The sequence below is a fragment of the Camelina sativa genome, chromosome 7 (genome assembly GCF_030686135.1).
Source record: "Camelina sativa cultivar CO46 ecotype springtype chromosome 7, ASM3068613v1".
NCBI lineage: Eukaryota > Viridiplantae > Streptophyta > Magnoliopsida > Brassicales > Brassicaceae > Camelina > Camelina sativa.
In genome coordinates, this window is record NC_141886.1 from 2,025,754 (window position 1) to 2,051,268 (window position 25,515).

A 25,515-nucleotide genomic window follows, 5' to 3' on the forward strand; every position below is an offset into this window, starting at 1 on the left:
TCATTTACCAAAATAAAAAGAAGAATATTATTTGCGAGATTATAATTATTGGAACAGATGTTCCAGAAGGGACAAAAATATTATAAAAGATTATTATTTTTCCAACTTGTTTTATACGTTATGATACAAATGTACTCACTCACATCCAATTAAAAACATTTATTTTGTTTTTCTGTCTTCTAAAAGGAGCTCTGTACTTACATATGTACCAAAGAATGTTATTTTTTTTGGAAAATAAATTATTATTACGGTGATAATTCTTTTATTTGTGCTATTTACACGACATTATTCCACATGTTGTTGAACAGTGATATCGGTCAACCAAACCGAAACGAGGAAGATATCATAACAAATGGTATATATTGAATAGTAGTAGTAGACACGCATGTCAATCTAGTAAACCAGTTAAAAATTGTATGATTTGAATCTTTTATGTAGCATGTCCTTCTAGCTTACAATTGATTAAGTGGTTCGGTGCAATCAATGTTCATCACTCATTTATGTGTTTCACTGATGTTAAAAGCCTTTTTTTGGTTGTGTCAAAGTTTGGAACCATGGTCGGTCCTAGGTTTAATGTGTCCTAAAGCATATTTTGTAAAATATGGCCTAAATGATATTAAATATATTGTAAAATATATAACAATAAAAGAAATCATGTTCATATATTTTTAAAGGACTAAATGGCATTAAATATTTTAATAATTATGAAAATGATCTCTTCCAAACGTTTTTGCAGGAAATTTATTAAGTTTTAAGGTTTTTCTTTATCAACAAATAAATAAGATATTAAGCGATGTTTTTCAAAATAAAAGATGCAGAGAATGATGGCATCATACTGGAAATTAAAAGTGGTCCAAAAGAATAAAAGGGAGCGCCGGGATCTGCTTCGGGTCATTTTTGTCCTCTGGAGTGTTATTCTTTGGTAGAGGTAGGTTTCTGAACAGTTTTCTTGAACAAGTGGAGATAGCCAACTGTTCAGAAACCTGTATCTCTACCAAAGAACAACATTACAAAGGAAAAAGATGACCCCGAAGCAGATCCCGGCGCTCCTCCTGATTCTTTTCCTGCCTCAGCTTTTTCTGGTCGTAGCAAACTGCAAGTGAGAAGAAAACAGACAACCCATGCCACAAACAAAAAGTGTGCAATTTGAGATTGGTTCAAGTTTTATATTACAACACAAACAAAAAGTTTGATTTATCAGGCGTCCAATAGCGAATAAGCAGAAAAGCTTGATTTATCAGGCGTCCAAGTTAAAAAGTTTTATTCGGATTGATCCGATTTTTATTTGATCAAATTAAAACTTTAAAAAGTTTTAAAAAAATTATAATATTAAAAAAAATTTAAAGTTTAAATATTATAAATATTGAAACTTTTAAAATTTTCTTAGTTTTTAAAAAGTTTTCAAATATTATAATTTAAAAATGTTAATTGTTTAAAATATTATAAATATTGAACTTTTTAAAAGGTTCAAATATTATATTTTGAAACCTTTTAAAAGTTTAAAATATTATAAATATTGAAACTTCCAAAAGTCTTAGCTTTTAAAAGATTTCAAAATCTTTTAATCTTTAAATTTTAAAAATTTCTTAGCTTATAAAAAGTTTCTAAAAAATTATAGTTTATAAATTTTAAAAGTTTAAAATATTAGAAATATTGAAACTTTTAAAAGGTTCAAATATTAAAAATATTTAAACTTCATAAAATATTTTAAAATATTACAATTACTTAACCTCCATAGAAATTTTAAAATATTATATCTATACTAATAAAAAGTTGAAGCTATAAACTCCTAAAGGTGTCCATATAGGATTTAAAACAACCATTAAGAATTAGATATTTCACTAATCAACATTTTTGGAAATATAGTAGTAATCTATATTATTAAGAATTTTTAGAAAAAAACAAAGAATAAAATTTATAGAAATAAAAGAAATATGATTTGATATTCTTGCAGTAAAAATTTTATTTTTAATTCTAAGAAAGAAGAATTCGCGTCGCAAGACCTTGAGTTGATGTTATTTGAGTTTAAAGAAGAAGGATCGACGAAAAGCAAAAATATTTTTTTAACTATACATGTGTTCATATTACTTTCTCCGGGAGTAAGGATTTTGGTTTGAGAAGTTTCAATATGTGTGGATCTAAAACCGAATAAGCATATGGATGAAATTATCAACAATTGGATGCATGTGTTGACTATGCTGGTCTTTATGAATTGCACAAATTTTATGAGAAAAGAAATAATTTTGGTCTTGGAGTTTGATAGGTTAACAAGTTGTATGGTTGATTAAAAAAAATGTTTTGCATTGGAAAAATGTGAAAAAATTGACGAAAAAGAAGAAGAAGAAGATTATAACGAAAAAACCGGATAATAGTAATGATGACAATTACCATAAAATTTGACAATGAAAATGACAAGAAAGAATATGAAAAATAAGAAAACATTGAATAAAAACACGAAAACATAGGTGGTAGCGATCAATTAAATATGAAAAACGAGATAAATTCAAGATTATAAAATTATTTCGTTTTCTGGTGGTCAAAGAAATGGTTTAGGATATGTAAGGTCACCAGTTTGATTCGTCTCTCCTGGACGTCGAGTTAAATTCATGATTTTTTTTATCTGATTTGATTTTATAACACAACTTATTTTTATATTTTTAAAAATTTTGTATCTGAAACTTAAATTTTTATTTAACACTAATTTAAATTTTTTTATAAGATAATATTTCATTATTGTCATCAGTCACATATTCTTTCCGTTTCATAATATAAAATGTTTTAGAAAAGATTTTTTGTTTCATAATATAAGATGTTTTCAAGTTTCTATGCTACTTTTAGATTAGTTTAATATTTTTTATTATACAATTTTATTTATGATTGGTTAAATTTTTTTTTAAGTGGTCATTTCTTATATTTTGAAATGAAATGAGTATATATAATTTTCATCGAAATATATCAAATAAATTCATGGTACTGTTCAAAACCTAGTATCTCTAAATGATTGACGGCGCTTATGACATCAAAGAATTGTATATTTCCATCTTATTGTTATGTCAACTTTTCTTTTTCTTGTTTTTCAGTTTTATTATGTTAACCTTTTCCATGATGAAGTTAATTTTGATCGCCAGAATGTGGAGACAAGGCAATTAGAACTATACTTTTTTATAGGAGTTTGTGCTATCATACTCATCGTGATTGTTGTAATCAGTAAGTTTCTTATCATCAACCAAACAAGGGTTGAATTGAACCCACCAGTTCCAATGCGTAACTTTTATCATGTAATCAACTAGATCAATTAATTTAGTACTACGAAGCCTATATAACAAGCATATCAATATAGTTATTTCGCTATTTAAAGAATTATTTATTTTCTTTTAGATTTTATGAAATTGTAACCCTCTTTATTATACATATTTAAATAATGATATTGCAATAATTTTTTCATACGTTGATATCTCAACATTTTAGTTTCTCTCCATTCGCTTCCCAATTATTGAATAGGATTCAAAGGAATTAAAATTTGTAACGATTTACAACTAAAAAAGTTAGCTAGATTCGCGGTGCCTATCAGCTAAAAGAATTGTATCGTATTAATTTTTTCCTCTAATCAAATAAAAAATGTTTCTTCTTCGTCTCAGTATCTCGATAGCTTTTTAAAACAAGTACACCATATTCAATACCACCAATCCATATAAGTCCATAGAAGTAAAACCATATCCTTCCAACGTTACAATAAAAACGCTTCTTCTTCTCTTCTCCATCATCATCATTATCTCCGTCACTTTCATCTTCCTTTACCGTTACCGGCTCAACTCTCTCCGGTCCGGTTACCGTTCTTGCTTTTGTCTGATGATTCCAGGTGTTGCCAGCTGTTTTTTTTTTTTTTTTATCTTTTTTTCTTTTAAAATCAAGTCCCCCTTGTTTAAAGTTAGTTATATGTCAGTTTTTGTCTGATTGAGGAGGAATTAGGTTTCTTCCGATGGAGAAAGGGATATAATATCAATTGGGTTTTGTTTATTTCTCCAATTTTTTAGTTTTGTCTTCTCAATTGGGGTTTTGTGATGGAAGCTAGAGGAACTCGAGGTGGTTGAGAAGAAGAAGAAGGTCAGAGTTTATTTGGGTTTAGTGGTAAAACGAGTGTTGTAGAGTGGGATTTGAATGATTGGAAATGGGATGGTCATCTCTTCGTAGCCAGACAGTTGAATCACGGCTCATCCAACACCTCTTCTGCTTGCTCTGATGAAGCAACTGTTGTTGATATCATGGACAATATGAATAAAAGAAGAGCTGTTACTGTGATACCAATGGATGATGATGCTCCTAAGCTTACTTTGAATCTTGGTGGTTGTGGTTGTGGTAATATTGCCAAAAAGACTAAACTTGGTGGTGGATTACAGACTCGAGCCTGTCAGGTAGAGAATTGTGGATCTGATTTAACCAAGGTTAAGGATTACCATAGACGTCATAAGGTTTGTGAGATGCATTCTAAAGCTACTAGTGCACTTGTTGGAGGTATTATGCAGCGGTTTTGTCAGCAATGTAGTAGGTATGGGTTTAGATAAAGGATTCGACTTTAGTATTATTGGGTCGTCTTATGTCTCGGTGTCACTTGTTGTCAGTAATCATATTTGGTTTATATCTGCAGGTTTCATGTGCTTGAAGAGTTTGATGAAGGAAAGAGAAGTTGTCGTAGACGTTTGGCTGGGCATAATAAGCGTAGGAGAAAAGCAAATCCTGATACTTTAGGCGATGGGACTCCTGCAAGTGATGGTCAAACAAGCAACTACTTGTTGATTACTCTCTTGAAGATACTCTCCAATATGCATTGTAAGTTGTTCATGAAAGTTTCATTTGGACATCCAATTTTTTAGTCTTAAAAGCGCTTTATTCAGTTCTGTGTTCGCTTTGCAGTGAATCAATCGGACCAAACGGGTGATCAGGATCTGATGTCTCATCTTCTAAAGAGCCTTGTAAGCCAAGCTGGTGAACATGTTGGGAAGAATTTAGTTGGGCTTATGCAGGGTGGAGGAGGACTTGAGGCTTCTCAAGCTTTGCTTTCACTCGAGCAAGCTCCTCGAGAAGATATAAAGCATCATTCAGTAAATGTGCTTGAAACGCCTTGGCAAGAAGTGTATCCCAATTGTTCTGAAGAAAGAGCTGTCTTGGATAGGTCCCAAAAGCAAGTCAAAATGAATGCTTTTGATTTGAATGATGTATACATAGACTCGGATGATACTACAGATCTAGAGAGATCATCACCTCCTCCCACAAATCCAGCAACCAGTTCTCTTGATTATCACCAAGACTCGCGTCAGTCTAGTCCACCTCAGACTAGTAGAAACTCAGATTCAGCTTCTGACCAATCACCTTCAAGTTCCAGTAGAGATGCTCAGGTACAAATCTCACCTTTCATCCATTCATCTTTGGTTGCTTATAATTCACTGTAACATTTCTTGTTTTGTTTTGGTTTCATATTTAGAGCCGTACCGATAGGATTGTGTTCAAACTATTTGGGAAAGTGCCGAATGATTTTCCAGTTGCCTTACGAGGACAGGTAAATATAATTTCTGCAGTTTGTTGTGATTTTGAAACTGACACTGTACACTATTGTGTTCTAATATTCAAATTTTCAGATCCTTGACTGGTTAGCTCATACTCCAACTGACATGGAGAGCTACATTAGACCTGGTTGTATCGTTTTGACAGTTTATCTTCGTCAAGATGAAGCTTCTTAGGAAGAAGTAAGGATCATTTTCACAACTCTTTCCCTATTCTTTCCAGATTATTATCGTAGAATCACTTCATGTTTCTTTTTTGTTTTTTTTCTTGCAGCTTTGTTGTGATCTGAGTTTCAGCTTGAGGAGGCTTCTAGATCTTTCACATGATCCTCTATGGACTGATGGGTGGATTTATCTTAGGGTGCAAAACCAGTTTGCATTTGCGTTTAATGGTTAGTTTTTGAGAATCTTGGAATCTATGTTATAGTGTCCATATTTTTTCTTGAGATCTGAGCATTCTTCTTATTTCGTGCTACAGGTCAGGTTGTTCTTGACACATCGTTACCTCTAAGAAGCCATGATTATAGCCAAATCATTACTGTTAGACCACTTGCTGTAACAAGGAAAGCTCAATTTACAGTAAAAGGCATCAATCTCCATCGACCTGGCACAAGGTATATATATATTAACACTCTTCAAAGCTTGACCCCTCTCTATCTTTTCCTCTGATGTTCATCGCCAATTTTTACAGGTTACTTTGTGCTGTAGAAGGAACATACTTGGTTCAGGAAGCAACACAAGGAGTAATGGAAGAGAGTGATGATCTTAAGGAGCACAATGAGACTGATTCTGTCAAATTTTCTTGTGAGATTCCTATCGCAAGTGGTCGAGGTTTCATGGAAGTGAGTGTACTTTAAACTTTGTGCTCTGCTTTTACTCTTTGTTGCATTGAAATATAAAGGCGGCATTTTTCTTGGCAATAATCTAGATTGAAGACCAAGGTGGGATAAGCAGTAGTTTCTTCCCTTTCATAGTTTCCGAGGACGAAGATGTTTGTTCTGAAATCCGAAGACTCGAAAGCACATTAGAGTTCACCGGAACTGATTCTGCAATGCAAGCAATGTATTTCATCCACGAAATTGGTTGGCTTCTTCACAAAAGTGAAGTCAATTCAAGACTTGCAGAATCAGATCATCTATTCCCTTTAATACGGTTTAAGTTTATAATCGAGTTCTCGATGGACCGGGAATGGTGTGCTGTGATCAAAAAGCTATTGAATATACTCTTTGAAGAAGGAACGGTTGATCTATCCCCTGATGCTGCATTGTCAGAACTGTGTCTTCTTCACAGAGCCGCGAGGAAAAATTCAAAACCCATGGTTGAGATGCTTCTTAGATTCATTCCAAAGAAGAAGAACCTAACATTATCCGGTTTGTTTAGACCTGATGCAAGTGGTCCAGCCGGTTTAACACCGCTTCACATTGCCGCTGGTAAAGACGGGTCAGAAGATGTGTTGGACGCTCTTACTGACGATCCCGGAATGGTAAAATTTGAATTTGATTTCCCTCGTTTTAACTTGTGTACTACACTCAAATTCTGTTTTTGTTTGATAAAAAAAGTTCTTTCTTTTTTGGTTCAGATTGGTATTCAAGCGTGGAAGACTTCCCGGAACCATACAGGATTCACACCAGAAGACTACGCACGTTTACGAGGTCACTTCTCCTATATTCATCTCGTGCAACGGAAACTTAACCGGAAACCAACCGCCGAAGAACACGTGGTGGTCAACATTCCAGAGTCTTTCAACATTGACCACAAACAAGAAAAGAAGAGTCTAAATGATTCATCAAGCTTGAAGATCAACCAGTGTAAGCTCTGTGATCACAAACGTGTGTTTGTCACAAGACAACACAGTTCTGTTGCTTATAGGCCAGCAATGCTTTCCATGGTAGCGATTGCGGCGGTTTGCGTTTGTGTTGCTCTTTTGTTCAAGAGTTGCCCGGAAGTGCTCTATGTTTTTCAGCCGTTCAGGTGGGAACTACTTGCATATGGAACAAGCTAGTAAAAAATCCTTCTATACATTGAAGAAGAAGAATCTTCTAAACGAAGATGTGTTGTTGTAAAATCTACAAACGAGTGTATTTTTATAAATTTTACTGGAATCTAGTATATTATTCATCTAATCATCTTTACAAGATTGTTTGTAATTTTGTATGTAGCTTATATTGATGGCAAACCCCAAAGCACTCCAACTTCCATTTTTTTTTCCCCCTCTTTGACATTTTAAAATCCATTCTGACCAAGTTTAAAATACACCCGGTTAAGAAAATGGGCGAATTGTAAAATAGACCCGGTTCAGTACCTTTTTTGTGAAACTCATGTTGATCCCATGCACCGACTCTGACGATGAGAGGGCTTATAAATACAGAGGACGCGCATAGCTTCAGAAGTTAGTTACATTCTCATTTCTCTTCAACCGCTCTCTCAATTCTTGTTTCTTCTCTCATCATCATCTGCTACTAGAGAAACCACCTCTTTCCCGTAACGATGTCGAAGAAGATGATCGAGTTGAAGAGCTCCGATGGTGATTCGTTTACGATCGACGAAGATGTCGCAACCCAATCGCAGACGCTAAAGAATATGGTTGACGACGATTGCGTGAAGACCACAATCCCGCTTCAGATCACAAGCAAGATCCTGAAGATAGTGATCGAGTACTGCGAGAAGCACAAGCACGTCGTCGTTTCTGATTCTTCGACCGTAGAAGAGAGCAAAGAAGATCTCAAGAAGTGGGACGCTGAGTTCATGAAGACGATTGAACATTCTATCCTCTTTGATGTGATGATGGCTGCGAATTATCTCAACATCCAAAGCCTTCTTGATCTCACATGTCAAACTGTCGCCGATTTGCTCTCAGCAGGCAAGACTCCAGAAGAGCTTCGTGCACAGTTCAACATCGTGAAAGATTTAACAGATGAGGAAGAAGCTGATATTCGCTGGGAGAACCAATGGGCTTTCGAGTGAGAGCTACTGATCGATATCAAAAAGTTCTTGATCGATGTACCTGGTGACTTCTTTTAGTGTGTGCGTTTTCAGTTTTATTCATGCAACGTAGATGATGACTTCGTCTATATCTCTCTTCTTTTAGTGTGTGGGTTTTCAGTTTTATTCATGCAATGTAGATGATGAAGACTTCGTCTATATCTCTCTTCTTTTAGTGTGTGCGTTTTCAGTTTTATTCATGCTAGATGATGATGACTTGGTCTATCTCTTCTGAGTGTGTTTCTTTTGGTTTCTTGAAAGAGATGTAAACCAATCTTTTTTTCTTGCTCTAGAGATGATCTTTTGATTGGTATTCATATATGTAACCAAATCTCAAGATCGATCCATGTTGTCAAACAGTCTTTTGTTTCTCTGAAGCAATTCTTGAATATAGCTGGGTTTTCTAATCCGAAACAGAGTTCATGACACTTCAATTTCAATATTCAACTCAGTTATTTTGGTTTAAATGCTTGTATCATAATCAAACCGATGTAAATATTGTCAGCATTGAACATTCGAAAATAGAACGTGTGAAAAGTCATATTCTGTAAAATCACACAAAAACAGTTTCGTAATTCATCTCTTAAGAATATGATAAATCTGTTATACTTTGATTATCATCAGACTGATTCGGTGTATAACATGCTCTACATAACTTGTATTATATAAGAACTCAAGTCTAACTTACTTAAGATACAATGTGGTGGTTTCGATATATACAGAGCATATAAAGGAGTGATGATGATGAGAGAAGAATCAAGAACTGATAAAAAATGGTAGTGCAATCAGATGTTGTTAAAATCGATTTTAATGTTTACCATTTTTCTTTTCATTTGTTTGTTGTTATTCACACTATACGTTTTAAAATCAGATGTTGTTAAAATCGTTTTTAACTCTTGTATTGTATCAAAGCCATTCACTATGACACGTGGATTCCTATCCGATTCCGTCAAATTAATTTGACTTTAGACTCCGGTTTAGGCTTGGTTTACTTTTTAGGCTAAAATAATAATTTTCCATATTTCGAAAAGGATTACACACCGACTTTCACAACTAGGGTTCTCTATAAATAACACTTTCTAAGACCATCGCAACTCTCACAATTCTCATACATCACAAAAAAAAAAAAAAAAAAAAACTTTCATTCGCCACCACAAGGAGAAAAAGAAAAAAGGAAAACGAAAAGGAACGATGTCGAAGAAGATTATGTTGAAGAGTTCCGATGGCGAGGCGTTTGAGATCGAGGAAGCAGTCGCAAGCCAGTCGCAGACGATAGCACATATGATTGAAGACGATTGCGTCGCTACTGAGATCCCTCTCGCAAACGTCAAAGGAACCACCCTCGCGATGGTGATCGAGTATTGCAAGAAGCACGCTGGTGCTGATGCTTCAACCGGCGAGGGCAAAGAGGAACTCAAGAAGTGGGACGCTGACTTCTTGAAGACGATGGAACAACCCACTCTTTTTGATGTTATTTTGGCTGCTAATTACCTAAACATTAAAGACCTCCTTGATATTTCTTGCCAAGCTGTTGCTGACATGATCTCTGGTAAAAAGCCAGAAGAGATTCGCGCACTTTTGGGCATCCAGAACGATTTTACACCGGATGAAGAGGAAGAGTTCCGCAAGGAGAATGAGTGGGCGTTTGAATGAAACCTCTAATTAGGTTTCTATCTTCTTGCTTCTTTTCATTGTCCTGTCTTATTTCTTCTTCGGTGTGTTTTCTGATGTTAGATGACTTTGTTATCTTTCTTTTGGAGACAACTAAAAATAAAATAAAATAAAAAGTCTTTTGGTTTCTTAATCAATCCTTGAAACTATTTATTTTCGTTCAAAATGCATCGGTTTTATTGGCTACAAAACCAACAGAACAAAGAGTTGTGTTCACTTAGTAGATGACTCTTCTTTTGGTGTTTGCTGGATAAGTTGACTTCTTAGAGAGCATTCTTCAATCTGCATTAACATATAGAAGAAGTTCTTTTATAAACAACTCTTCTTATACAATGCAAAAAAAAACAAAGGATGATGAACATATATATTATAAACTGTATAATTAATATGTAAAAGAAAGGCTTAGGGGGGGGGGGGGGGGTACATGTGAAGCTTGCGTTTTAAGAAGAGCCACTCCGCAATCTTGTGCCAATGATTTTTCTCTACTAGTCACCCTTGTTAATTCTGACACCAGACTCTCCATCTCCTTTGCCTGCAAAATATATCAATAAGGGAGTTACAAAACTTGATTCTTAATGCTACGTTTTATAAAATAAACAATCTTGATACATGCACTCAGACTGATACTAATTTCCTACTAACCTTTGGCATATAGATTCCAACATTTTGTGTAATGCCGTCAATAGTCTTGGAAGCAGCCACAAGTGAATCACCTAACTGTTTAGGATCAACCTGGTTTTTGGCAAGCAAACACTTAGTTGTATGTATATGCAGATGATATACTTCCTAGTTGTTGACATTACTGAACAAAAGATGTGTATAATAATACCATGATATCTCCATCAAGTGGAAGCTGTAATGAAGCATTGGAAAAAGCTTGGATTGTTTGCGACAACGAAGTCGAATACTCTTGCTCAATAGCAGCCCATTGCTCCAAACATGGAGTCTATTTTAGTGTTTCCATATGGAAAAAGAAACTTATTCTCATTAGTCTCATATCGAAGTCAAATATTGTGAAAGCTAGCTAAAGGTATATCTATCTGAGATAGACTATCTCTAATAAGCTTACTTGAGATTCTGTAATCGCAAGAAGAGCTTTAATTCTCAATAAACGTTGTAGCTCTATGCGTTTCCTTTGCACAGAATCATGAAATTCTGATATCTTCGAACCAAAGGAATTGAGCATACTCTTCAAGATAAAACAAAAACACCATTAAAAAGTCTAAAACATGCTCACAGAAGATATATATTAGCTTATTACTTATAGTAACTGACTTCAGCTTGAGCTTTTTGAGCATGAGTCTTCATTTGAGCATTGGCGTTGGCAAATCTCCATTGGAGGTAACGATTGTGGACTAGTTTCAGAGAATGCACATCTTCCAACTGCTCTGAAGCCTTCCTCTGCTTTTTCGAATCCGTTGGAGCCTTTGAATTGGATGCCACGGGAGGCAATGCTGGCAACCCTATCCGCGAAAACGAACTGCTCTCACGACCGGTACAGCTCGAAAACGGTGAGCTCACAGTTCGGTTAAGAGAAGAAGTTACAGAACTGTTGAAGACTCTAGGATGAATTGTTCTGCAAGAAAGCGTTGGAAACTGATCAGAGCCGTTGGATTTAGATTTATCCTGACCGTTGATGACTCCTTCTTTCTCATTAGATATGCCGCTTGATTGGAGAAGCCTCGTCGCAGCGGAAGCGGTTAGAAATCTGTGTTGGCTAAGGCGTGACCTAGACGGCGGAGGAAGGATCGGCAGCGTAGGCGTATCGAGGCGGTGAGAATTCTCCTTGAGCGGTTTCAGTTGGCTTTGTTTCGGTGCTTTTCCGGCAAGAGATAATGTAAAAGGCGAGTCTAAGCTACGCGCCGCCGTCTCTGATGAGCGGTTCTCGTCTCCGTCCGACAATTTTAACTGACGTCTATGCCTTTGAGCAGAAACAGAGCGTTGGTGTAACTGGTGGTGTTTAGGAGAACTCGAAGTAAAAAAGTGGAGATCGCCAGCGGAGGAAGAAGAAGAAGTAACCGGAGACATGAATCTGGAACTAACTTCTCTAACTCTCGGCCGCCGCGTTGATATTGCCGGTGTTAATGGCTGATTTTGCTTAGATCCGCTGGTTTTCGCCTCCATAACTTTTTTTTTAAAAATGTTTTTCTAAAAATCACAAAAGATTCCAGTGGCACGAGGTTGTGTCCAGATTCGAATTTCGAAATTATGTGAAATGGGCCATTAATATAAGAAGAAGAAGAATAAAGAAGATACGTTACGGTTTATTTCAGAACAATGAGCTGTTTGGCTTTGGTCTCTTGTCTCTGTAACGGCTGATTAATTACTGTAAATTGTCCATTAATATATGAGAAAATCAAGCTAAGGCCATAATTTTGGGCCAAACCTAGCTAAACGGGCCTGCTGTAAATTAGTCCATTTAGGATCCGGTTAAGGCTTGCTTGCTTTGTTAGAAACTCCACTGAAAGCAAAATTGAAAATTTCATGTAAGAACCCTAACGTTTTTAGATTATCTATGGAGGGGGCCAGGGGGGCATTACGAGTTACACTCTCTACTATCATTTGCCATGATGTCATCATCATCTTCATGTTTCTACGGAGAGATTTGAACCCTATTGTTTGTTGCCTAATAAAAAAATGCGATCCAGACAATGCTAGATCCCTTGCATTTTTTAGGGGAGATAGATTTTCGTTTCTAGAGCAAAACCATAAGACAAGGCATATAGAGATTCGGGTGACAAGAGAGAAGATTAAAAAAAAAAAATTAAAACTGAGAATAGTGGAAAGTAGTCTTCGGCGTTCGATTTAACCGGTTTATTTGGGTCGGGTTATTTGGTTTTGCAAAAAATCGGGTTTTAAATAATTTCACCGAATAGACTCGAATTAAAAATCGGTTCGGGTCGGTTCGGAAGTCGGTTTGTTCGGATCAGTTATTGGAGTGGATCAACTTCATGAATGTGTCAGTTCCTGAATGGTCAAGTTTGAAAGTCAGCAGGTGCTACTATCCGCCAAACATCGGGTATTACGGAAGAAGCTCTGATGTCCACCTCACTGGACTCGGCGTCCACTTCTATGCCCCTCCTCAAAAGTAATTCATTTTCTAAAGAATTAATATTTAATTACTAAATTATTTTTCATGCGTCCGTATTTGATGATTTTTGCCTTAAATAAAACGTAATATACAATTCTTTTTTTGGACATGATCGTCAATCGATAACTAAGAGGAGTGACAAACCAATCTAAAGATTTCAGAACACAATGACAGAATTATTGAAAAACCTTTCACAAGGTTACAATATCATTATTATTAAATCTATAAAAAAAAAAGAAAAAAAAATAATTGTTAAATGGCGAAACAACTATATAGCTGTGACATCATAAAAAGTGGAGTTCTCTCGTGTTTTGTTGCGGGCAGATCTAATACAAAGACAAAGCACGATAACAACGACAATCACAAAGACCAAACCTACGGAAGAAGCGATTATCATCGGAAGACCCGACCCCATTTTGAACTCGCTCTTTCTAACTTTCTACTGTCTCTTCTTATAACAAGGTCCTGTTACTTTTTTTGTATATTGACCTCATAAGAGAAGAGTACTGTATATACAAGTCCTAATATTTCCTTATCTCCACAACTTGGCAATCAAAGTGAACATAACTAAAAAGGTTAACTTACTTCGTATAGTGTGATCTCATAAGAGTAGTGTATATATGTATTACAAGTCTTAATTTCCTTAGCTCTCCACAACTTGGCAATCAAAGTTATAATATGAGTAGGAAACTTAACATATGTTACCAAAAAAAAATCAATAGCAAAAAAAGAAAAGTTAACATAACGATAAGATAGCGATCAAATCCAACCAAGGCCCAACCCATAAAGAAATTTGATAAGGCCCATTAAGAAGCAAAATATGATTAGGAGGATTTATATAAATAATATAGTCTAACAGTCTCATTTTGCAAATTCTCAGAAATCTTAAGGGTTTGCCGTACAAAAAAGTATCGGAGCTGATAGAGAGAGAGAGACAGAGAGAGTAAAGGGGTAACGAAAGAGAAAGACTGGTTTACTTCTTCTTCTTCGTGTGCGATTCTCATCGAGTTTTTTATACAAATTTTTTTGTGGGTGGGGGTTAGTGTTTTGTTATTTTGAGGTGAGAATCGATTTGAAGATATGGCGAGTGAAAGCTCTGATGTTGTTGTAACTCCAGTGGTGGAGAATGGCGGCGCTGAATCCTCTAATGGAAAAGAGGAGAAATTGGAATCTGAGCTTTCGAAGAAGCTTCAGATTGCAGACGATGGTAAAGAGGAGAACGATGCAGAAGAAGAAGAAGAAGGAAGCAAAGGTGAATAATTTGGGAATTTTTTTTTTTTTTTTTTTTTTTTTCTGGTCTACTGATTAATCACATGGTTTTGGGCGTTAAGATTATAAATGTTCGATATATGTTTGTGAAAGGAACTAGCTTTCTAGGATTAGTCCATCTGAGTTTGGGTCTTGAAATGTTATTGAAGTTTCTTAGATTCGATCCTTTGTTCTGATGGTTGTGTAAATATAACACTTTTGTTATTTTCAAGCTGAGGCTTCAACGAAGAAGAAGAAGAAGAAAAATAAAAGCAAGTAAGAGATGTTTTTGTTTTTGTCTATTTTTTTTCTTTCTTCTAACTTGTAACTTTTGGTGTTTGCTTTATTGATGGTTTTGATTATGTTGTAGGAAGAAGAAGGAACTCCCTCAGCAGACTGATCCACCTTCAATCCCTGTCGCTCAGCTCTTCCCATCTGGGGAGTTTCCTGAAGGTGAAATCCAACAGTATAAGGATGAGTAAGTTTCATGCCATTCTCTTTACCCGTTCATGGACAGCTTTTGGGAAAATCTTTCATAAGTTATAGTTGACTTTGTCCAAGAATAGAATACCAGTTTTGTCTTCTCTACTCTTTGAGTTTATTGGATTTTCAGTCTTTCTCATGTCAGGACTCTTCGTTGTTTACCTTGAATCACTCTGTTTGTTTTAATATATTGGTGCTTCATCTCTGTTTTTAGTAACCTGTGGAGAACAACATCTGAAGAGAAGAGAGAGATGGAGCGTTTTGAAAAGCCAATATATAACTCTGTTCGCCAAGCTGCAGAAGTTCATCGCCAGGTTTAGAGTTTTTTTTTTCACTGAATGACCACAGATTCTGGCATCTTTTTTTGCAGCTGCTTGAAAGATCGTTTTGGCCATCTTTTTCAGGTTCGTAAATATGTCAGAAGCATAGCGAAGCCTGGAATGTTGATGACTGATATATGTGAGACCCTAGAGAATACTGTTCGTAAGTTGATTTCTGAGAATGGTCTTCAAGCTGGTATTGCATTCCCGACCGGATGCTCTCTGAATTGGTTGGTTATGACATGTGCCTTCAACTTTTTCTTTCTATCAACACTTTTCTGTTCTTCTTTAGTCGAATGACTTTTTTAACTTTCAGGGTTGCTGCTCATTGGACACCAAACTCTGGGGATAAGACTGTACTTCAGTACGATGATGTTATGAAATTGGATTTTGGTACACATATTGATGGTATGACGGCAAATCTTCCTTTCTGTTATTTTTTTTCTTCTTCGTTACAAATGTCAGACAAAAATTTGAATCACTTCTCTCGCAGGGCGTATTATTGACTGTGCGTTTACAGTTGCGTTCAACCCTATGTTTGATCCTCTCTTAGCAGCCTCTCGCGAAGCTACATATACTGGTATCAAGGTGCTGATTCTTCTTTTTGCTAATATACATTGCCTCATGAATATACAATCTACCAGTTGGATGAAGCAATGTTGTTATGCTTTGCCCTATTCAGCTTGGTTAATTATGTTGTCTTTATCCTTTTGATCTTTTCCTACTATTTCGTCCTTCTCTACACTGGAGTCTAAATGAATTCTGAAATTCTAAGTTCAGTGTAAAATGACTTCATTTAGGCTTTGATTTGTAAGGGAACCATTTGGTTATGCTCCTAACCTCCTTGGTGGGTTTTTTTTTGGCTGGTTCAGGAAGCTGGAATTGATGTCCGTCTCTGTGATATCGGTGCTGCAATTCAGGAGGTCATGGAGTCTTATGAGGTTGAAATCAATGGAAAGGTCTTCCCAGGTATTGTTATCCGATGGCACATCTAATTATCTGCTCTTACATCAGTGTCACATTTTGTCGACCCTTAATGTAATTTGTAAACATTAATATATGTTACGTGCTTTTGGCAGTTAAAAGTATCCGAAACTTGAATGGGCATAGCATTGGACCCTATCAGATACATGCTGGGAAATCCGTTCCTATCGTAAAAGGAGGCGAGCAGACAAAGATGGAAGAGGGGGAGTTTTATGCCATCGAGACATTTGGATCAACCGGTAAAAGAGATTTGCACATTCAACCTTCTAAAGAATAGGCCACTGCATCTTTAGGAGTCACCAATGTTTTATCCTCTGTTTCTGTTATATTGCAGGGAAAGGATATGTGAGAGAAGACTTGGAATGTAGCCATTACATGAAGAACTTTGACGTTGGCCACGTCCCCTTGAGGTTGCCTAGAGCAAAACAACTCCTTGCCACCATTAACAAGAATTTCTCGACTCTTGCCTTCTGCAGACGCTATCTGGACCGCATTGGTGAAACCAAATACTTAATGGCTCTAAAGAATCTGTGTGACTCTGGCATTGTTCAGGTAAAATTTTCTCACACCAGTGTCTAGATGATGATTCATTTTGCCCCAGATCTATCCTGAGTTGGAAAAAAACATAAACCTTGTTCATTGTTTGATTTTCAGCCGTATCCACCTCTGTGTGATGTGAAGGGAAGCTACGTTTCACAGTATGAGCACACCATTTTACTCCGACCTACTTGCAAAGAAGTTCTTTCCAAGGGAGACGACTACTGACTGATTCAGACCCTCTGTTTTTTTTTGCTCTGTTTGATGATCTACTTATATCATATTGTTGTGGAGATTTGTGCAACTGCTTGTTTCTTTTGTCGTCGTTAACACAGCTTTGAATCCCTTTTTATAAAGTTTCAATGGATTGTTAAAAAAAAACCATGAATTTGCACTTCACATGAATTTGCACTTCACATGAATTTGCTCATCAATCTTACTAATAAAGATGAGTAATTTGATTCGTAAATCTTCACGCTTTGGAAATTTCTCAAGTCAAATCGTAGAGTGAGAAACAAACAAAAATTGTTTACATGTATAAATACAGATATGGTGAAGAAGAGAGAGAGAGAGACAACAGAAGAGATAGATCTTGAGCTAACTAAATCCATGGCGGCGACGATAGCTGCATTTTCCGGTGGTCTGAAAATGAAGGCTGGAGTTCTTGCCGTCCAAATCTCATCGCTTCCTCTCCGCCGTCCAAATCTCATCGCTTCCTTTTCATCGAAGAAAGTAGCGGCAATCTCCTCATCTGTTCGAGTCTCCGGCGTTTATCACCAGCGTAGTCAAAGCTCTTGGTCTCGACTTGCTACTTTCTGCACGGTAGCTCCCGACGCCGGCACGACGGTTTCATCGGATGAATCGGAGAAGAAGAGCGAGTCTCAGAAGGAGGAGGAGAGTGTGAAAGAGACGGCGAATCTGTTAGATATCAAAGTAGGACGAATTGTGAAAGCTTGGCAACACGAGGAAGCGGATTCTCTGTATGTTGAAGAAGTCGACGTCGGTGAAGCTGAGCCCAGAATCATCTGTAGTGGTCTCGTCAAATACGTTCCTCTCGATCTCCTTCAGGTCAGCTTTCATTGTTTCTTTTTCTCGATTCCAAAGTCCTAATTTGTGAGAGAATTATGATCTTGATTTGTGTGAGGAACTTTCCCAATGAGCTGAATGTGTAGGGTGCATCAGTAGTGGTGCTGGCTAATTTGAAGCCGAGGAATATGAGAGGGGTTAAGTCATGTGGTATGCTTTTAGCTGCGTCTGACTCTGCTCATGAGAATGTTGAGCTTCTTGTTCCACCTGAAGGCTCTGTTCCTGGAGATAGAGTGTGGTTTGGTAACGAAGACGATCTCGAGCAGCTTCCTGAACCTGCACCTCCTAATAAGGTCTCCCTTGCCTGCAAACCACTTATCATTTCAGTATCAATGTCTGTTGTTACTTGTTAGTGATGGGATTTTTCAAATTATGTGTTCTTTTTTGGTTGTTGCAGGTTCAAAAGAAGAAGATGTGGGAATCGGTGCAACCGCTTTTGAAGACTGATGCGTCTGGTGTTTCGATGCTTAAGGACGAGCATTTGATGATGCGAACATCTTCTGGTCTTGTTACTTCAAAATCTTTAAGAAATGCCAACATTTCTTGATTTTATTTTTAAGCTATATTAAGATGTTTTTTTTTGACAAAGAAGAGAAAGAACAAGCCGCCAAGGCAATTTTTTTCATTGCAAATCAAACTGTTGTTTTTTTTTTTGTTGAATCATCAAAATAAGGTTATAACTTTAAAAGGTACAAAACAAATCCCGAAATAGAACTTTTCCTCTTTGCGGTCGGCTTTCTCGGAGATCAAGCAAAGACAGAGAAGATATCACCATTGATGTAATCGTTGTCCACTAAGCTTACCAAATAGTAGTTGTTCTTCACCTGCACATTGATTAGATCCTTCTTATCAGTACAGCTAAAACCAATCAGGTTTAAGAAAAGAAGAGAAGGAAACAGAAGGAAGATTCTTTACCTCCTCTAGCAACTTTTTAGAAGGATCGTCTTCTGGGTACAAGTTAGCCCAGCTTCTTGACCAAATCTCAAACGCTTCGTCTTTCCAGACTTTGAAACTGGCTGGATCCACGATTGTTGGTTGAATAACCTCCTTAGCTGGGAACACTCCCCAAGTAACTGCATTCACATCATACTCACCGGTGTTTGATACCCAATTCTCTGCTTTGTTCACGGCCATGTAGGTGATAGAAGGAAAAGCTTTGGATTTCTCCACAAGTGTGTCTAACTTTTCCTTCGAACAGAAGAACTCTAGATAAGCTTTCTGGTAGACGTAACCACCAGGACCACCCCATCCTGCCAAGTTTCAGTTGCAATTATACATTTTTGTTATAAGCTTAGAAGAGAAACTCTAGAGAGGTTTGATAGGTTTCAAGAAAGGATAGATGAATCCTGAGTCAAATAAAAATATTGTTTTGAGACATAATATTTATGATATGTGATTGCAGATATGAGTTTCCTTACCAATAGCTGGGGAATCGGATTTGGCTGCATTAACTGATGGTTGGCTATTGATGGTCAGGAAACCGTTGGAGTTGACTTTTCCGAGTTGCTCGTTTATGATCTTTGTCTCTGGCTGGAGTCCATCTAATTCAGACCATGGACTGCTTTTTAAGTTTCCAAGGCAGAGCTCTTTGAATTTCTGATTTGTGACAGTTTTTACAAGAAAATATTATAAGTAAGAATGAGGAAAAAGAGAATGAAACAATTTTTATGACTGTTAGTAAAGAAATGCTACCTCTTGAACATCGTCAATGCTTTTCAATGGGACAACCCATTCTTGCTGAAGCTTCCTGTCACGTGCTTTTGGGCGCATGAACTATCAACACATGCATTAAGATCAGCACTACTCATTGGCAATGAAAAACGCAGAAGAAGATAGCAAGCAAACCAAGCATCTATCTCCTTACAAGTGATAATGGTAGGGTAAAATAACAATATGCAAAAAAAAATCTCAAGTAAAGCAAGAAGAGCAACTAAAATTAGCCCTTTAGAATCCAAGTTCGCAAAATCTAAAGTAGAATATCAGAAAACTGATGAAAATGTGGTACCTGATAATCAGAAAGTGTACTGTATGAAGCACTGCGTGAATCACCCCATCGTCCATGTGGGAAGTCATTCCAGCCCTTTGTTCTAGATATGTAGCTCTTAGGACGGTTTGCCCTGCAAATATTAGGAAGAAAGAAATGATATTATTCTCTCCCCAACGAGAAGTTTAAAAATCCGAGACAAAATTCAGAGCAAGAGAAACAAAATGCAGGTTACCAGAAAATAGGGCGAACATCTTCACTAATACGGAAAACATTTGCAGGGCGTCTCCAAGGTAGAGAACGAGAAATTTTTGACTCATCAATCAGACCAAGGTTCTGCAATTTGAGCAACATTGTTAGGTTTGTGTGTTAGATATTACAACTACAACGAAAAAGAGATTGAAGGAAATGAGGAACAACCATTAATATCCCAATAGCTGATTTGTCAACGTTCAATGTGTAGAGATGAAGGGTAGTGATTCCATGAGCCAAAATCTTTTTGCACATTTCTGTGGCAAAGTGAATACCATAAGCTTTAACAGCTTCGTCATTATCCTTAATAGGCTCTAAGGCAGCAGTGAGCTCAGCAGGTATCTATAACAATAGTAGCATAAAATAGAATATTTAGTCGAAGAAGAATGATATCTGAAAACATTGGTAATACGGCATCATCACCAAGGGTTCTATATATGTCAGCCAAATCATATATGATCAATAAGCAAACAGATAGATGCAAGAAAACTCAGAAACGTAAGCGTTTAAGCACAAAGACAACATTTTTCTACAAAGCAATTTATATTATGATTCATGAATGATGTAAGAGATCACAACATACCTTGGTCTTGCAGAAACCAGCCATACGCAAGAACCCCTTGTAGTTGGAAATGGGCATAATTCCAGGAACAATGGGACAGTTGATCCCGATTTGCCGACAGTCATTCACAAATTTGAGGAATATATCAGTATCATAGAAAAGCTGGGTAACAATCAAATCTGCTCCAGCATCAACCTGTTCAGATACGACCCCACAACCCATCAGATCAGATCAAACACGGGTACACAAAATGCAAAGGGAAGAACAAAAATCCGAACCTTTTTCTTCAGGTAAGCAAGATCACTCTGGTAAGATTCAGGAGTAGCAAGTCCATTAGCTTCAATAACATCCGGATGAGCCTCTGATTTAAACAAAAACACAAATCCTCAATCAGAGATCAAACATACAAACACAAACACAAACACAAATACATTAACAAAACCAACAAAAAGGATGGGGCAAATTCAATACCAGGATAACCAGCAACAGTGATTCCAAAGTAATCACCATACTTGGTTCGAATGTGATTCACCAGATCCAAAGCACAAGCAAAACCTCCTTCAACCTGAACGAATTTATCTTGTCCATGAGGAGGGTCTCCTCTGAGAGCAAGCACATTCTGAATCCCATTAGATCTAATCGTCTCAAGGGCGTGGTCAATCTTCTCGACAGGCATGTTGGTACAAGTGAGATGCATCATAGTCTCGACGCAAATCACATTCTGCATCCTCGAAGCGATCTCGAGAGTGAGATCGGCGGTGGATCCTCCGGCACCCCAAGTGATATCGCAGAAGGTAGGTCCGTAAGAGACCAAACGATCCATACGTTCGAAGAGATTCTCGACACCATCCTCCGTCTTCGGTGGGAAAAACTCGAAGGAGAAGGCTGTTTGGCCTTGATCCGTCACAGATTTGATCTTATCAACTACCTTCATCTTTCTGAGCTCGAGGAGGAGATCCCAAATCCCAGATTCGGAATTAGATTAGGTAAGGTGGTAAGGAAGTGGTGGAGAGTGGTGGAGAGGCTATAGTGTCTCGTTTACTCACTCTTTTATACTAACTAACCTCTCTCTCTCTCTCATTCTACAAAAGGAAGAGATCCAACAACTTTGGTGGTAAGTGCCGTGCCGGTATCCGGTACATTTTTAGATAAATTCAATTTATCAATAGGACCAAAATCTCATATACCCCTTTCAATCAAAACAATTTCTTAAATTCCTTCAATGTTAAAAAGACAATATTATCTTTAATAAAAATTATTAAAAATTAAATATAACTAAATCAGTAAGTGTTCAACAAAAACACAATATTTAAATATTTAAATCAATATGGCTTACAATTATTATTGAAATTTGTTATTCAATTATTTTCAATATTTATTATTAGATTCATATATATTGGATATACTCTCGTACATATCTTATCACATTGTATCATATATATACTTGATTAATAAAAATGACTCCAACCAATGAGATTAACCAAATTACATGGTATTAGAGCCTTTCTACAAAGCTAATAAAATTACATTTATCAAAAATAGTATTTATTTAACCAATACACTTACAAAGTTGCTACAATATATATAAAATGTTCGAACATAGTATTTTCCTTTCCAATTTTCTAAAAGATAAATCATAATAATAAAGTTATAAAAGTTTGAAATCTCTCCACATGTTTTCATAATTTTCTTATTTTCCCAACTATATTTATATTTTTCTTAAATAAAAAATAATTAGGTAGGTGAGCGGGCCCCACATCACCTACCACCGGCAAAGCCAATCCACACTGTCGGTCATCGGACCGTGGCTATCAACAACCGCAACAACGGACACAAGCTAGCCCAGGAGGATCACGTGCTTAATCATCTGGACTGGCAATCATAGAGAGAACAAACCGGTAATTGGTTATATAGTCCTCAGACCGGGAAGTAGTTTTTGTTTTGTCACTAAATAACCAAAACCCGGTTTAAAGTCCAAAAGACATTTCTTTTTCTTTGGTCTAAAAGATTCCACATATGTACTACTGAACTACTGATTCGAGTTGGATACATACAAAATCTATTTGCCAACCGACAGAGTTTGGTTGGTTACAATAGCAGATACACCCAGGTTGTAATTCAAATGTTGGGAATGAAATCAGACTTAATTGGGGCAATATCAAACATTTACGATCTTCCAAACTTCTCTGGACATGTTGACAATCTCGGTGACACCATCCTCATACATGACCTGGAGCAAGTATATATTTTTGTCTATTAGATTTCGTAAAATGAGATAGAAGGTGGTGAACAACAAGTCAAGTGGATACCAAGTGTTTTCTTGAAATCTCATCGTATTGTGTAATGATGCCAAAACGCCTGAAAATGTCGACTATTATTGTCAAAAACTACACCTTAATTAACAAACAAAACAAATGCTACTGATCTGCCTTTTGTTTATATTGCAATATGAATGCTTTCTGAGCCTTGCGGCCCTTTCTTATTGTGCTTATACCTCTGCTTCGTGGGACGTGCTAAACAGATCACCACACCAATGCAGTTACGGGAACATATTATTCTTTGGCTTCTGTTGATCCAAGATTTTCCTGACGCATCCAAATTTTTGTCTCATACCTCTGAATCGATCGAGATGCTTATCGAAAATAGAGCCATATAATTAATACTAACCGGCAACGCGTCTACCTCGCTTTTTCACCTAACCAGATGTATATGATCATATAATAAGTTAATGTTTAACATGCCACATAACAGGATGAATAAGTTCGAAATAGTGTTACAAAACCATGATCATGAGACATTAACTCAAAACGATTCAACAAGAGCATCTATATATATATATATATATGCAAGCTTCTCTTCCAGATAGACTTCAGTTTCAATTTTTACCTTGGGCGTATTCAAAGTCACTTTACTTGCCACTGGTTTCACATCTTCTTCCAAAGTTGTCTTCTTAGCTTTACTAGGTTTTGCACCCAGTTTTTTTCTGCAATCAACTGAACCGCAGTAGCAATCTTGATCTGCACCAAACTGCACAAATCTGCTATCTTTCTTAGTATTTCTTAGTATCACAACTTAATACTTGTCATCAAGTACTTTATAAAAGACAATAGTATCCAAGAATATGCACAAGCTAAGGTATTGTTGGTGGATGCAAGAGAAAATGTTCTTACTGGTAATCGTAGGTCAACTCCTCGCCTTTGTTTATGAAACGGGTAGCAAATATGCCGATTCTTGTCTCTCCATCAATTATCCTATTGGAAAACAAAGGGAGACCATTATACAAAATAACTTTTTCCCAACTGTACGTACTGAACAGAAGATGATGAGCAATATTAATTAATAAACAAACCATTTCTGCATCTCTGCATTAGGATCACAGCTGTGATTGATATATCTTGATTTATTCCCCTTATGAGTAGCATCAATAACCATGTTCCAGTTTATCTGACACAAATAAAAATTTGTCTCGACCTTCTTCAACTTCCAAAGCCTTTCTTGACAAATCTTTTCGTCGATAACTACAGTGATCAATTGGATTTACAAGAAGATAAATAGATGACACAGTAAGCAGAGAAATATACAAGTAAAGAGAAGCAACAATGATATAACATCACCTTCCCCAACATATTCGATGATAAAATCTCCTGGTTCGATATCTTCATCTGCTGCAATACCATTTCCACATTTCTCTGTCTACAAGAAACACCTTATTCAACCAATAACCCTAAAATGCAAATTTTTTTGTATAAGCAATATACAAACCTGAACTAACTTCATCTTCTTGATACGTCTTTGTTGAAACGGCTTGTTGGTGCACTCGCCTCTGCATTCGCAACTAGATGAACAGCTTGAGAGTAGAGCCCTATACATCAAGGATAACAAAGAAGTAAAACAAAGTCAAACATCAACAATCAAAATCAATGCAGACAAGAATCTTTACATCAAAAGAGTATTTGTAATCATAGACTCATATTAAATACATAGAGTCAGATTTGGAACATACCCACAACTGCAATCACTTCGACAGAGATTAGAAGAACCAGGATCCAAGGAGCAAGAACAGAATATGCCATGATCTTTAACTTTCTTTTTGAATTTCTTCTTCAAGTATATATCTTTAAAACAAGACTCACTCATGTGAAAACAAAAGAAACAAGAATATCTAATGAATTGTAGAAGAGTAAGTAAGAAAAAAGATAAGACTTTGCATCTTTATTCTGTAACAATGAAAAGGATACTGCGCTTGATGAAGACAGGCTTGTCCTTACTCAACCGATCCGGAGATTCCAATTTCTCCAATTCCCCGACCTGTTTTTTTAACATTCTGAGAGACCTCCTGATTTCAACCCGATCGTAACCCTGATAAGAAACCATAGAAACCTAAGATCATATACGAAAACATAAAGCCGTAAAGATCATTGAAAAGAACTCATGAAGACTCTGATCGAATGTACCTTCTTGGCGGAAGACATGGTAATAGACCGGAATGATTCGAACTTTTGATGCAGAAACTTCTTTAGAAACCAAATCAATTAAAGAAGAAGAATAAGAAGAAGATGATGATGATGATGATGATGATGAATCAGTGGCAGAGAGAGATAGTAAAAAGAAGACGTAACGGAGAAAGAGCGGCAGTTGCAGTTTTCCTTTTTTGAGGATTTTGAAATTTCTTCAAAGAAAGAAATAAATCGGCTTAAAAGGGTATACCAGTAATTGCGATTTATTTCCTATAAACGGTTTTTAGATATAAATGGGCT

General features: G+C 36.5%; 8 protein-coding genes across 8 annotated transcripts; 5 read left to right on the top strand and 3 right to left on the bottom strand.

The window, feature by feature from the left end:
- Positions 1-3,637: 3,637 nt before the first annotated feature.
- Positions 3,638-7,681, top strand: LOC104699910 (squamosa promoter-binding-like protein 12). The gene is given in 10 exon segments (XM_087458978.1): positions 3,638-4,546; positions 4,646-4,827; positions 4,912-5,393; positions 5,480-5,554; positions 5,634-5,741; positions 5,833-5,950; positions 6,037-6,172; positions 6,250-6,400; positions 6,487-7,041; positions 7,138-7,681. Coding segments are annotated over 10 exon segments (2,514 nt in total). The 5' UTR covers positions 3,638-4,262; the 3' UTR covers positions 7,561-7,681.
- Positions 7,682-7,970: 289 nt separating this feature from the next.
- On the top strand, positions 7,971-8,667 carry LOC104699911 (SKP1-like protein 5). The gene has a single exon (XM_010415307.2). It carries the CDS (start codon positions 8,046-8,048, stop codon positions 8,520-8,522), a length of 477 nt encoding a protein of 158 aa, XP_010413609.1. The 5' UTR covers positions 7,971-8,045; the 3' UTR covers positions 8,523-8,667.
- A 1,064-nt stretch (positions 8,668-9,731) lies between these two features.
- On the top strand, positions 9,732-10,344 carry LOC104699912 (SKP1-like protein 13). The gene has a single exon (XM_010415308.3). The coding sequence runs from the start codon at positions 9,732-9,734 to the stop codon at positions 10,191-10,193; it is 462 nt and encodes a 153-aa protein (XP_010413610.1). The 3' UTR covers positions 10,194-10,344.
- On the bottom strand, positions 10,312-12,528 carry LOC104699913 (QWRF motif-containing protein 6). The gene is made up of 6 exons (XM_010415309.3): positions 11,487-12,528; positions 11,281-11,400; positions 11,041-11,157; positions 10,854-10,943; positions 10,636-10,743; positions 10,312-10,493 (listed from the first exon to the last, which is right to left on the bottom strand). The coding sequence occupies exons 1-6, from the start codon at positions 12,333-12,335 to the stop codon at positions 10,425-10,427; spliced, it is 1,353 nt and encodes a 450-aa protein (XP_010413611.1). The 5' UTR covers positions 12,336-12,528; the 3' UTR covers positions 10,312-10,424.
- A 1,621-nt stretch (positions 12,529-14,149) lies between these two features.
- Positions 14,150-17,343, top strand: LOC104699914 (methionine aminopeptidase 2B). Its single transcript, XM_010415310.3, has 11 exons — positions 14,150-14,554; positions 14,784-14,826; positions 14,921-15,028; positions 15,248-15,347; positions 15,438-15,583; positions 15,670-15,761; positions 15,847-15,941; positions 16,226-16,322; positions 16,433-16,576; positions 16,672-16,889; positions 16,992-17,343. The coding sequence occupies exons 1-11, from the start codon at positions 14,383-14,385 to the stop codon at positions 17,100-17,102; spliced, it is 1,326 nt and encodes a 441-aa protein (XP_010413612.1). The 5' UTR covers positions 14,150-14,382; the 3' UTR covers positions 17,103-17,343.
- On the top strand, positions 17,094-18,592 carry LOC104699917 (uncharacterized). The gene is made up of 3 exons (XM_010415312.3): positions 17,094-17,942; positions 18,047-18,253; positions 18,358-18,592. Exons 1-3 carry the CDS (start codon positions 17,424-17,426, stop codon positions 18,505-18,507), a joined length of 876 nt encoding a protein of 291 aa, XP_010413614.2. The 5' UTR covers positions 17,094-17,423; the 3' UTR covers positions 18,508-18,592.
- On the bottom strand, positions 18,556-21,908 carry LOC104699915 (methylenetetrahydrofolate reductase (NADH) 1). Its single transcript, XM_010415311.3, has 10 exons — positions 21,230-21,908; positions 21,037-21,119; positions 20,780-20,953; positions 20,365-20,538; positions 20,180-20,280; positions 19,966-20,077; positions 19,653-19,733; positions 19,379-19,556; positions 18,876-19,210; positions 18,556-18,784 (listed from the first exon to the last, which is right to left on the bottom strand). Exons 1-10 carry the CDS (start codon positions 21,690-21,692, stop codon positions 18,707-18,709), a joined length of 1,779 nt encoding a protein of 592 aa, XP_010413613.2. The 5' UTR covers positions 21,693-21,908; the 3' UTR covers positions 18,556-18,706.
- Positions 21,909-22,742: 834 nt separating this feature from the next.
- Positions 22,743-25,372, bottom strand: LOC104704194 (putative histone-lysine N-methyltransferase ASHH4). Its single transcript, XM_019227380.2, has 12 exons — positions 25,213-25,372; positions 24,997-25,117; positions 24,762-24,873; positions 24,521-24,620; positions 24,373-24,451; positions 24,108-24,276; positions 23,929-24,009; positions 23,645-23,795; positions 23,426-23,453; positions 23,253-23,343; positions 23,068-23,116; positions 22,743-22,988 (listed from the first exon to the last, which is right to left on the bottom strand). The coding sequence occupies exons 1-12, from the start codon at positions 25,228-25,230 to the stop codon at positions 22,917-22,919; spliced, it is 1,071 nt and encodes a 356-aa protein (XP_019082925.2). The 5' UTR covers positions 25,231-25,372; the 3' UTR covers positions 22,743-22,916.
- Positions 25,373-25,515: the final 143 nt, after the last annotated feature.

What these genes read in the sequence shown, in the direction of transcription:
- LOC104699913 (XM_010415309.3), bottom strand. Translation starts at nt 12,335, where the DNA reads ATGGAGGCGAAAACCAGCGGATCTAAGCAAAATCAGCCATTAACACCG. An exon ending in CACTTGATGGAGATATCATG is followed by an intron (nt 10,944 to 11,040) that starts GTATTATTATAC and finishes GCCAAAAACCAG; the next exon opens with GTTGATCCTAAACAGTTAGG. An exon ending in TTGGAATCTATATGCCAAAG is followed by an intron (nt 10,744 to 10,853) that starts GTTAGTAGGAAA and finishes TATATTTTGCAG; the next exon opens with GCAAAGGAGATGGAGAGTCT.
- LOC104699914 (XM_010415310.3), top strand. Translation starts at nt 14,383, where the DNA reads ATGGCGAGTGAAAGCTCTGATGTTGTTGTAACTCCAGTGGTGGAGAAT. An exon ending in ATCCAACAGTATAAGGATGA is followed by an intron (nt 15,029 to 15,247) that starts GTAAGTTTCATG and finishes CTCTGTTTTTAG; the next exon opens with TAACCTGTGGAGAACAACAT. An exon ending in CTGCAGAAGTTCATCGCCAG is followed by an intron (nt 15,348 to 15,437) that starts GTTTAGAGTTTT and finishes CATCTTTTTCAG; the next exon opens with GTTCGTAAATATGTCAGAAG.
- LOC104699912 (XM_010415308.3), top strand. Translation starts at nt 9,732, where the DNA reads ATGTCGAAGAAGATTATGTTGAAGAGTTCCGATGGCGAGGCGTTTGAG.
- LOC104704194 (XM_019227380.2), bottom strand. An exon ending in AATGCAGAGATGCAGAAATG is followed by an intron (nt 24,010 to 24,107) that starts GTTTGTTTATTA and finishes GTTTTCCAATAG; the next exon opens with GATAATTGATGGAGAGACAA. An exon ending in AGATTTCAAGAAAACACTTG is followed by an intron (nt 22,989 to 23,067) that starts GTATCCACTTGA and finishes TACTTGCTCCAG; the next exon opens with GTCATGTATGAGGATGGTGT.
- LOC104699911 (XM_010415307.2), top strand. Translation starts at nt 8,046, where the DNA reads ATGTCGAAGAAGATGATCGAGTTGAAGAGCTCCGATGGTGATTCGTTT.
- LOC104699917 (XM_010415312.3), top strand. Translation starts at nt 17,424, where the DNA reads ATGGTGAAGAAGAGAGAGAGAGAGACAACAGAAGAGATAGATCTTGAG. An exon ending in TTCCTCTCGATCTCCTTCAG is followed by an intron (nt 17,943 to 18,046) that starts GTCAGCTTTCAT and finishes CTGAATGTGTAG; the next exon opens with GGTGCATCAGTAGTGGTGCT. An exon ending in AACCTGCACCTCCTAATAAG is followed by an intron (nt 18,254 to 18,357) that starts GTCTCCCTTGCC and finishes TGGTTGTTGCAG; the next exon opens with GTTCAAAAGAAGAAGATGTG.
- LOC104699915 (XM_010415311.3), bottom strand. Translation starts at nt 21,692, where the DNA reads ATGAAGGTAGTTGATAAGATCAAATCTGTGACGGATCAAGGCCAAACA. An exon ending in CTGGTTTCTGCAAGACCAAG is followed by an intron (nt 20,539 to 20,779) that starts GTATGTTGTGAT and finishes CTATTGTTATAG; the next exon opens with ATACCTGCTGAGCTCACTGC. An exon ending in GTACACTTTCTGATTATCAG is followed by an intron (nt 19,734 to 19,965) that starts GTACCACATTTT and finishes ATGTGTTGATAG; the next exon opens with TTCATGCGCCCAAAAGCACG.